This window comes from Xyrauchen texanus, chromosome 47 (assembly GCF_025860055.1).
Source record: "Xyrauchen texanus isolate HMW12.3.18 chromosome 47, RBS_HiC_50CHRs, whole genome shotgun sequence".
Classification (NCBI taxonomy): domain Eukaryota; kingdom Metazoa; phylum Chordata; class Actinopteri; order Cypriniformes; family Catostomidae; genus Xyrauchen; species Xyrauchen texanus.
The window spans coordinates 4,484,748-4,495,909 of NC_068322.1; the positions used below are offsets into that span (position 1 = coordinate 4,484,748).

General features: G+C 42.1%; 1 protein-coding gene across 1 annotated transcript; it reads left to right on the forward strand.

Annotated features, from left to right (window-relative positions):
* The first annotated feature begins 381 nt into the window (after nt 1–381).
* On the forward strand, nt 382–10,868 carry LOC127638829 (fibroblast growth factor 4B-like). The gene is made up of 4 exons (XM_052120574.1): nt 382–684; nt 8,125–8,482; nt 8,949–9,052; nt 10,692–10,868. Exons 1-4 carry the CDS (start codon nt 382–384, stop codon nt 10,866–10,868), a joined length of 942 nt encoding a protein of 313 aa, XP_051976534.1.
* The last annotated feature ends 294 nt before the right edge of the window (nt 10,869–11,162 follow it).

An 11,162-nucleotide genomic window follows, 5' to 3' on the forward strand; every position in this document is an offset into this window, starting at 1 on the left:
GGAAAAATCTTGCCTTGATGAATGGTTCCTACAGTCCGGACGCTGTCAAACGACCACGTTTCACAGATCTGACCCGTTCTTCCTGGCGGTTCATAACGAACTGACAAAAACCTGGCGTGCACCCTATTCAGCTCACTCGCACAGCGATTCCACTCTCCTCACTGAGAAGACAAAGGTTATGCCCAACTACCCCCTGTGGAAGAGGCACTAGTGGCACATCTCTGCTCAGCGAGTGTAAGGGTGGGAAATCCCGCTTCATTATTCCTTCCAAGCCGTGTCGACTAACGTCTGCACGGGCTGGAAAAGCATACTCAGCAGCGGGCCAAGCTGGTTCAGCACTCCACGTGATGACGAGTTTTCCAAGCTAAGCTCCTCAAGCAAATGCATGAGCAAGGTTATGATCCAGAGATGTTTAAAGAGCTCTACACTGCCACAGACGTATCGCTGCAGGCCACTAAAGTCACTGCACAGGCCATTGGCAAATCATTGGACAATCTGGTGGTCCTGGATTGTCACATCTGGCTGACCCTCACAGAAATGCGTGACGTGGAAAAAGCCACCCTCTTTGATGCTCTGGTGTCTACAGCTGGCCTATTTGGCAGCTCTGTGGATGGGTTTGCTGAGCGCTACGTCACGGCTCAGCAAGACTCACAGGCTATGAGACATTTTATGCAAACCGGAGCGGTACTTCATCCCAACCGGCTCGCTTCCTCTCTGTCTTGGACCAGGGCCTAGCTAAAAACCCCATGCTTGCTGCATCTGTGCCACCATAAGTCACCATCGAGCCACCGGTAAAGCTGCACAAGCTGTGGCCCAAACGTAGGCTGCCGCCACTATGCAAGTCCCGCGCCAATGGGAAAAACACCCCTGCGCAGCAAAAGTGCTCCTGACGAGCACAGCCCTATGAAACGGAGTGCAGAGCTTGCCATTCCTTCCGGACCTGTCCCAAAGAAGGCTTGATTAGAGACACACAATGCTGTTCCCCTCTTCCACACTGCTGTTCATTGGGAAAGGAATATTGTTGTTCAGAATATTGTTCAAAATGTTGCTTCTGTGTCTCACATTCAAATGAAGAATGTAAAAAAAGAGTACAGTGCTCATTGCACATGAGCGAGACACTCACGCTTTCTCAATAATGAGCTCTTTTCCACTTCAAAGCCCACACATTGTACATAACCACTTCCTAATGGTCAATAGATCTGAAAGACACGTACTTTCATGTACAAATTTTACGCGTTAGAGGAAACCACATATCAATTCAAAGTCCTGCCCTTCAGTCTTTCCCTGGCTCCTGCATCGATGCGGTACTTGTGGTACTCGCCCCTCTGAACTGAGCAGCCTGTGCATTTTGAATTACTCTACAGCAATGCAGAGTAGAGGGCTTTGTGTTTGAGGTCAGTGCTGTTGCTGTACCAGGCAGTGATACAGCCAGTCAGTGTGCTCTCTACAGTGCTGGTGTAGAACCGTGTGAGGATGTGGTGGTTCATTCCAAACTTCCTCAGCCGTCTCAGAAGAAGAGGCGCTGGTGAGCCTTCTTTACAACGGCCTCAGTGTGGATGGACCATTTGTGTTCCTCAGTGATGTGGACACCAAGGACTTGTAGCTGCTGACTCTCTCCACCGGTGCTCCAATGATGGTGATTGGGTCGGAGCTCGCAATGCAGCAGCTGTACTCAGCGCCATTTTGAGCAAGTTAGCGCTGAAATGGAATGTGTTCACTAATTGTTGCTTTTCACGTGGCAAAGACACAGTGATCTGCCCCGAGAGCAATTGGACCAAGGGCTCACTCCGTCAGCGCTCAAAGTTGATGTAGTGACTATCTCTGCATATCACGCAAATGAAGCCAGCACCTCTATAGGCAAATATGATTTTTTTCAGGATTGATGCCCAATTGATGTTAAAGCACTCTCAACTAGAGGCATGGACGAGTTGTGTGTCCTTAAAAGACATATGTTTTGCAGTAGGTTGGTTTTCTTAAAACACAGCCTCCATTCAAACCATTGTAATTTCCTATAAAGTCAAAAACACTTTTGTTGTTAATAAAACTTGTGAAAAAATCCCTGACTGGATTCGTGTAGGGGTTAATTCATACTATATGACTATAGTTCATATATCCATTAGAAACAGACAATACTAAGTGCTCCCCTCCTGGCTCACCATGAGTGTTATTCACTTGCGGCATACTCATGTCTGTCGCCATCCCACAGGACTGCGCCATCATGTTCTTTTGAATATTATGCTTTGGAATCCCTTTCTGGAAGGGTTGTCATGTCATGTATTGCAGCATGATGGGACTCTGTTACCCATATGGGTCAGCTTGACGCAATGTTGAGTGAACTGTAAATGTAAGGGACCGTCTCGGTTACATATGTAACCTTGGTTCCCTGAGATGTAGGGAATGAGACATTGCCTTAAGCTGGCCGCACTACAGACACAGAGTTTTTTGAGGTGCGAGCTATGTGCTCTTTATCCCTCAGAGAAATGGTAATTTAGCGCCTGCTTATATACCGGACAGCTTTGCGCCTGAAAGGCTTTGGCTTAAACACCATGGCAATTTTAGGATTGGAGTTATTGTACAAGGGTTTCCACTAGGTCGTCAGAAAAGGAATTTCCCATATGTGTCAGCTTGATGCAATGTCATGTTCCCTTCATCTCAGGGAACCGAGTTTACATACATAACCAAGATGTTTTCTTCAGTATGATGTGGATGGGTACCATGGCACAGCTGTTCTCCTGTTGAGAATACGATTTGTGGGCTGTGTTTAATATTAAGCGTCCACTGATGCTGCTGATGTCATGTGTGAATAAATCTCTCCTGGATTTCAGCAGCTCTACTCAGATGCCATGTATATGCCGTCTAAACCCACATTAATAAGAGTCGAATTGAAGGGGTTTGAAACCGCAGTTAATGCAGTTACGTGGTCTGTGACATCCCCTCATTGCTCAGAGCCCCTTGGTATGAATATATCCTTCGTAACAACTATACAGTAAGGAGAGATGGAGACTGACTTTTCTACAGACAAAATGTTATCTGCTGGTATTGGTATTGCTTTAACCATTTAACTTCTGCTCAGACCGTAAGAGGCAGTTTAAAATTCCCTGTCCTCAGCTAAATGAGCAAGGAAGCCACAGGACATTGAATCCAATCTGAGGTCAACTGAATTGATGAACAGTTGATGTTAGTTTGTGTAATATAATCTGTCTAAACTTGCGAGCTAATGACAGCTGAATGCTGGAACTCAGACACGTTTATACACGTTAATAGCTTTGCTATGTTATTGAACAGATGTGGAATCTGTGTGAATAATTCTCGGCTCGGCCACTGTTTAAGCGATGCAACCATAATTATATGTGAAGTAAAAAAAGACAAAATTATGATTTTGACAACATAAGCCCTATGAACTGTTTGAAAGCTACTTTTCATACAGTATGTGGTAAAATATCATTCTGTCCACATCTACATGAATATAGATGTGAAGGTTTGTATCAGGCACTGCAATTTCCTGTTGACATCACTGATGTTGATAATTAGGACTCTAAATGCTGGACTGCTGAATTACGGGGTCTTTTGTATTGATTTAAGATTTCTTTGCTAATTACACTGTCACTGTTTCGCAAGGTGTGTGAGCATTTAAAGAGTTGTTGACTGAATGCAGGAGCACATGCATCCCACTCAGCTAAAAATGTCATGACTTTTCATTTTAATGCTAGGCAATGCATTTCTCTTTAGATCAACCTGCTCTGCGGACTGACAGCTGTCATTCAACTTCAATCTGTGCTACTCTGCTAATGTAGTATTACAAGTAATTTTAAAGCGCAATTTTAGCCCCTGCTACAAGGGTGATTCTTACCACAAATACAATCCTTATATATATTGGACAGTTATTGAAAAACGTTTGATTTAATCACCTTGAATAAAACTGAAATTGACAATAAGTTATTTGTCTCAAAATAAATGTGATAATAATAATGGTACCCTACACCTGATAACAACTCACTTTACAACTTGCTTTTGGTGCGACTAATGGGATTCAGCAAATTGCACCTTGATGGCATGAATTGAGTTGTAATATAATGAAAATCTAAAAGCATATAATTAATATAATTAATGTTATACTGTCATATTAATCAAATGTATTTTAAAAATAACCAAAGGGAAACCAGTAACTTTTTAAAAAACATATAAAAAATGTTTTATTGCATTTATACACATACGGAAAAACAAAAAAAATTGAAATACAGTGAAGAAAATTACAAACATATTGAGGGGGAAAAAGAGAATAAATAAATAAAGAGAGAGAGAGAGAGAGAGAGAGAGAGAGAGAGAGAGAAAAGGAAGGTTAACACAAGAGATTGATAAATACAAAATGATAAGTGCAAATAAAGAACAGCAAATATATGTGTAGCAAATATATAAATATAGTTTCAAAAGATAAGGGGGGAAAAAAAGGTAAGAGAGTAACAAATATATTATAGCAAATATACCAATAAATATATGTACGATGTGTGTATATTACATTTAGAAACCTGTTGAACAAATAAAAGGTAGGTATATGGTACAACTTTTGCAAATAGATTTTCGTATATGTATTTTAATATATATATATATATATATATATAGGGTCCAAAAACCCGTCCCCAGCTGCAACACCATGGCCCCCCACACACACTGCACTCCTGCAGCAACCCACATCCAGACCAAAGGTCATGATTCTTGCTTTTCAGGAATAAGCTCTGCCTCTCAGGTCCCTTCGGTTGGTGTGGCCATCACCATTGCTACCTGGGTGAAATGTAATCTGGGAGCCCCCATTTACTGGTGTCCTCAGATGTTTTGCCTTGTGGTTTCTTTAGTTGTTGGAAGCACAACTTCTTTCCAGGGTCACTGCAATCAGTGTGGCCCACACCATTGTTGTTAAGTGAATATAGATATGAAATTTAAAGCAGGGCTCCACCACCCTGACCGCTCAGGCGTAATTCGTCACAGAGGCCCACCACGAGGGCCCCAATATCCCAAACAGAGACAGGCCATGGTCCACCACTCATGCGATCACACCCGGAACACACACGCCCCATACAAACACCACGCACAGCAGTCCGGGCTCATCAATAAAGAATGCCACCCAGTAATTGTGATGTTATAATTGGATGGGTCATGGGGTAGAAGTGAACTTGAAATGTCTATATCTATATCTGTGGGTCATTGATAATTCATACTTGGAGGTTAGAAGTAATGGTGAATTGTAAGTTTCATGAAGTTAATATGTTGGAGCCAATCTGTAGTGTAAGTATTATGTGGTGTATTATGTGGTATACATCCAGCCTTTCTTTGTGCATGAGCTTGAAAACGACATACCCAAAGTAAAACTCTTCCAGTTCTTGAACCCTTTGGTCTACAAACACAAACATTGGCTCATTTGAAAGTAGACACTTTCACATTTGTTATTCAAGGGTAAAAATTTATAATTGTAGTATAAAACAGTAGTTAGAGCTATTCAAATGTTTTGAATAATGACCGCAAATATTATTTATATAATATTTTTTTATTTTTCATAAATATGCAAGACTATGCGCAGTGCCGCCAAAACACATCTGATACAAAGCCTCATGTCTGATGAAGGTCTGACACAATTTTGAAGTCGACATGACCAAAACTCTTTGTTCCATAATGATTTATATAAGTGTACTTCCAAAAAAAAGGCCACTTAGAGGTGCCAATAGACCACACGTAGTAACACCATAAACCAAAGTGGTTCAACTGAAGTAGAAAGACACGCAGCGATACAGAAACAAATAAAGCCACGTGCTCTCACACGACATCAAAATATCCGAATGGCATGAGTACACATCGCTAAGACAATAAGGCAATATACGCCCATGCCAACAGACAAATAAGAGGAGAGAATGCGTAGCAACTAAACTAAACTAAACCTGAGCGTTCATCAAGGCAAACGCCACAGGCAAGAAATGTTTTTGTCAATAACAGACAGACATGAAGCACGAGTGTCCAGATCCCGACACGGACCATGATCGCACCAGACAACCTGATCTCATGAAAAGTCATACATGATTTACGAGTTGGCTATTTCGTATGCTCTTGCACGATGTTGGTCACAAACTCATACGACTTCATCACGTGCAAATTCCCGGATGTCTAATCTAGTAAGCGTGTGTTCCACGTACAAGGCATTAAGGACATGCTAATTAATATTATGCCCTTACCCAAACCCTTATCTAAACTTAACCAATCAGTAGAGTGTGTAAATATGATAGGAAGATGTTGTGTGTGACAGAAGCAAGTAATTGTAGCGTATTAGATGGAAAAGATGCCCAGCGATGTCATTGGCTGTAGTGAAAGTTGTAGGAATTCAAATGAGTGCAGTCGCACGATGTCATCTGAATTAGCCAAATTTAGAAAAATCGCACGAATCCTGCCGATTTCGCCATGAGAGTGTGCTGGAACCAGACAGGATCAGGATCCAGTCACCGTGCTCCCGACATGAAACAAGACAGACCGAAGAGCTCATGGCATCGAATGCAACCAAAACCATGCGCTCACACAAAGGCAGACAACGAAACACAAGACAGACATGGGACGATGATGCCATGGTCTTGTCAGACAAAAACCCAGACTGACAGTGACAGGACAGTAACAGTCAGAGTTGTGGCTATTGTAATGGCAAGTCAGTGAAATATCTTTACATTCACTATTTTCTATTTGAAGCCATTGCTGATCAGAGTGTGTGGGGTTACTCCATTTTGTGACAAAATATAGCTGATTGGCTAAGCAATCTAATCTAAAATTGGCTTCCAATCTAATCAGTAGCTAATTATTTAATATGCATGAGGAGGCCTGTATTCAAGTAATACATGTTATGCTTTAATGACGTGATTTTGAAACTTAAAGGAATAGTTCACCCCAAAATTTTAATTCTCTCATCATTACTCACCCTTACGCCCTCTTAAACTCCAATGACTTTCTGTCTCCTGCGGAACACATACTAAGATATTTAATGGATTAATGATGTGTTTTTAAGTCCTTTTTAAGGCTTAAAAAATGTTGGGCCCCATTGACTTGCATTTTGTTGTGTTTACTCACAGGAGTTTGAGATGGCATAAAGGTGCGTAAACGGTGAGAGAGATTTGGGGTGAAAAATGCCTTTAAAGTTTGGTTGAGTAATATTGTTGGTGAACCTGAAATTATTTGTTCACACATTCCAAATGAGCCGAGCAAATGCTGAAATTATGTGATTGGCGAAGAAAACGCTTCCCCCAAGTGTTACTACCGTCCGGTGTCATTGTAAAAGGCGCAGCATCTGCAAGCGTCTGAGCATTACGCGCGGGCCGAGCATTCTAGTGAAGGTGCGTTTTCTCAGCATCATTAACGCGACATCAAAAGCGGCGGCCTCAAGGAAGAAAAGAACATCCCTCTGCCGAAGCATTCTATGATCGGCACGCATTGAAGAAGCGCAATATTCTGGAATCGGCTCGTAGTGTAAACTTCCTACACAAACAGCCAGGGGTGACAGACAGGGTTGCCATTGCTCTCCAGTGACAACTGGACTGTTTTTACACCATCCTGCTAAATAAGGCAGCAGGGCTGTCAGACATATGACCACCGTCCCGATTTGGGCGCTGCTAGAGTGCCCATCGCATCCCATGATCGCGAACAAGCTGTCCAATAAGGCTCAGCATGCGACCCCCATTTCACATGTGGAGTGACAGCAGCGTACCATCATCAGTTCAGCGGTGTTTGCGGCGCGGGACACTTCTGATCGCTTGAAACTCTCTCTCTCTATCTCTATCTCTCTCGCTCTCTCTCTCCCCCTCCCTGATATGATGTCATAAGGATGAGGGTGCCTGCTGAGGTGAGATAGGGATTTTGGCGAGTGGCATTCTCCACGACCTGAAGCTTCGGAGCTGCAAAACATGGTCATCACCACCTTATCCACCACCACCACAAGTTGTGTCGCGCTGTCTTCCCGTTCTCCTTCTTCTCTCAGCTCGGGCCACCGACTCGAAGTCCTGACCTGCCTCGCTAAAATAAACCTGCACCACCATGCCGAAGAAAGAAAAACTAGAGGAGTGGTATTTTTAGTGCCATTCATTTTGACCACGTGCCTCGAAGGTAAACCCGATTGCCATTGCGCAAAGTTTCCTCATCAGTATGTCCTGCGAGGCCAACGCGCAACACTGGCCAAGGACTGCTGTTCTGCTCTTGGGATTGCTCCTAGTTGGGATCGTGTGCTCCAATCCGCTTCCAAATAGGACTAATAGTACAACTTCATTGGAGAAGCGATGGGATAGCCTCTTCTCCCGCTCCGTGCTGGGAATCTCTGGAGAGAAACCAGAGGCGAACTGGGAGAATGACTATTTGCTGGGGATCAAAAGAGTGCGGAGGTTGTACTGCAATGTAGGCATCGGGTTTCATCTTCAGGTCCTCCCTGATAGCAGGATAAGCGGGGTTCATAATGAGAACCAGTACAGTGAGTTCATCAATCCATCCATCCATCCATCCAGAAATTACATGCAATAATTAACGGCACATAACCTGAGCGGGGCGCTCCATTGCAATGAGCTTTATTCTTTATATGTAACACTCACAGAGTCAAGTGTCTTTTAACGCAAAGACAAATCTATTAAAAACACAGTATCCCTTAGTGCTAAATAACTGTCCTGGGCTTCAACATGTCATGAATGCTGGGACGGATATAGAAGCCAACTTATTTTTACACCGGCTCCTTCTGCGGCCCAGAAATGTTTGGAACATGCATGCCTGAAAGTGTGGGTGATGTTTATCATTTGGATGATGCGAATTAATAAAAAGCCTAATGTTGTGCGCATCCACCTGCAGAGGTTCGACCCACCGCATACATTTTGTTCTTGATGTTCGTTTTTTGGAGCACCCGGAGCAACTTGATTTTGTGTAAAATGGTTGTTCTGTTTGATCAGGTCTCATTGAGATTTCCACTGTGTCCAGAGGGGTGGTTAGCCTGTACGGTGTGAAAAGCAAGCTGTTTGTCGCAATGAATAGCCGAGGAAGGTTGTATGGAACGGTAGGTGTGCGCCACTGCATGTGTCTTCTTTCTTTTCTGCTTCCTCTGAAGTCAGTGGAGTGAACAAGGCTGTGCATCATCCTGTGCATGCATTGTGTGTTAAACAGACGATGTTTCTCAAGATAAGTGGTCCTTTGTTCATTTAAAAGTAATTGATGATCCTTGCATTTGGCACGCGAGGCTGCTGCGCAACTAATAACAGGGTTACAATGGCACTGCCACACGTGCACGGACAGCATGGAAGTGCGCGGCATTTAATTATTCATACGTTATAAATACAATGCACTCTGGTTTGTTGAACTAAGACATTTGCCACAGCTGTAATGCTTGTCTATCGCATATTATTATTAAATGCATTACCGGGCGCATTAGATACCAGGCACAGTGCCAAAGACCAGCGGTTTGCGAGCACGGGCAAACGATTACTCTAACAACTTACATTAAGCCTATTAACAAACGCCTCGCTCTGTTTCAGTGTCTGAGGTCATCGATGATATTGGTCATTTGATGTATCAGAAGGAGTAGGAGCATCATGGCATAATAGAAGCAAAATATAACACATTTGTCTGAAATGCGCAATATTAATATACACTTGCCTTGCCAGTGTAATACAAAGTTGCTTTCTTCAGAGCATCTTTAATAGGCAAAATTCAAATACATGTGTTTAACTTGTTTTTCAGTATTGGTCACTCTTTTTGTTAGTGTTACTGAGAAATACCAATAATGTTTTTTTATTTTTATATAATTCATCTACACATTGTTGTTAATGATCAGTAATAGAAGTGATTATTAGTTTCATAATTAGAACGCATAATATTAGTAAGTGTAATTTGCATAACATGGACACTGTTTTAAAGGTACAGAATATAAATAATAAAATTGAACATAGCAGTCTTGGCAGAAGTTTTAGGATAGGTGTGATAAGTGAAGTGCAACATTTACTGGTCCATCGGGGCCAATGGGTGGGTAACAGCTCTATCCAAAAACTGCAACGAGTTCCACAATCATCTCCTGCAGGAGAACTGATAAAAACTTCAGAGCAGAACATCTGAGGTAATTCAAGCAGGGATCACGATTTTTAATTAACAGACCTTCTGAGAGCTTATTAGGCCTTTATGTCCATTGTAACAAGTTAATGGGTTTCTGGTGGTCAAGTTGAATCGGACAAACTTGAACATATCTTGTAATTTTCCACATTTGCTCAATATGTTGCCTGTTTACCAGGCATTCTAAAACCAGGCCATAAAACTCATAATTTCAAGAGGCTATTGAAGCAATAATTTGTGCAATTGTCAGGGTTTCAATAGTAAGCAAAAAAATAATAGTTCATGTGACCTTCATACCTAAATTAACTGGTTTTAGTCAAGTCAAAAATATTATTTAATATGAATACATCCACCTGACTATATAACATTACACCATAAGGTCAGATCAGATCACATACTGTAGATACAACAACTGTATGCTTTCACTTTTTACAATGTATCACTCACATGATGAATGTCAAAGTTATGTTTAAAACAATGCTGTTGTAAATACACTGACCTCAACAGAACGTACTGGTTTAGGCTACTTGTTTCTCGTTCTATTAGGAAAACGAATGCTGGTATTCACATATTCTCTCTGGTCCTTCTTTTAGGCTACTTTTAAAGATGAATGCAAGTTCAAGGAGACCCTGCTGCCAAATAACTACAATGCCTACGAGTCCTCTGTTTACAATGGATTCTATGTCTCTCTCAGCAAACATGGCCGAGTGAAGAGAGGCAACAAGGCCACCACGGCCATGACGGTCACCCACTTCCTCCCTCGAATATGAGCAGACTCACGTAATAATTCTTTATTTGCACTGGTCTCCCAAGAGGTCTTGAAACCAACATATGAACATGTGACAGTACAAGGAACTGCAAGAATGTCCCAAAAGTACTTCTTCTTTTTTATATGTATATTTGGATTGGTCAGCTTTTTATTAGAATCTCAGAATATGCTGCTTATGTATTTTATTTATATATTATCATTTATGGACGTGGAGGCAAACCTAGCCTTTCATTCCGTAGTCAGGTGCTTGCCAAGAATGAAACTGACTCTGGGGTGGATGACTGAAGTCCTCCTT

Bases quoted from the DNA above. Each gene is read 5' to 3' on its own strand.
- LOC127638829 (XM_052120574.1), top strand. From the start codon at position 382: ATGCATGAGCAAGGTTATGATCCAGAGATGTTTAAAGAGCTCTACACT. The intron at 685-8,124 runs GTACTTCATCCC...CGTGCCTCGAAG, and splicing joins ATTTTATGCAAACCGGAGCG to GTAAACCCGATTGCCATTGC. The intron at 9,053-10,691 runs GTAGGTGTGCGC...TCCTTCTTTTAG, and splicing joins GAGGAAGGTTGTATGGAACG to GCTACTTTTAAAGATGAATG.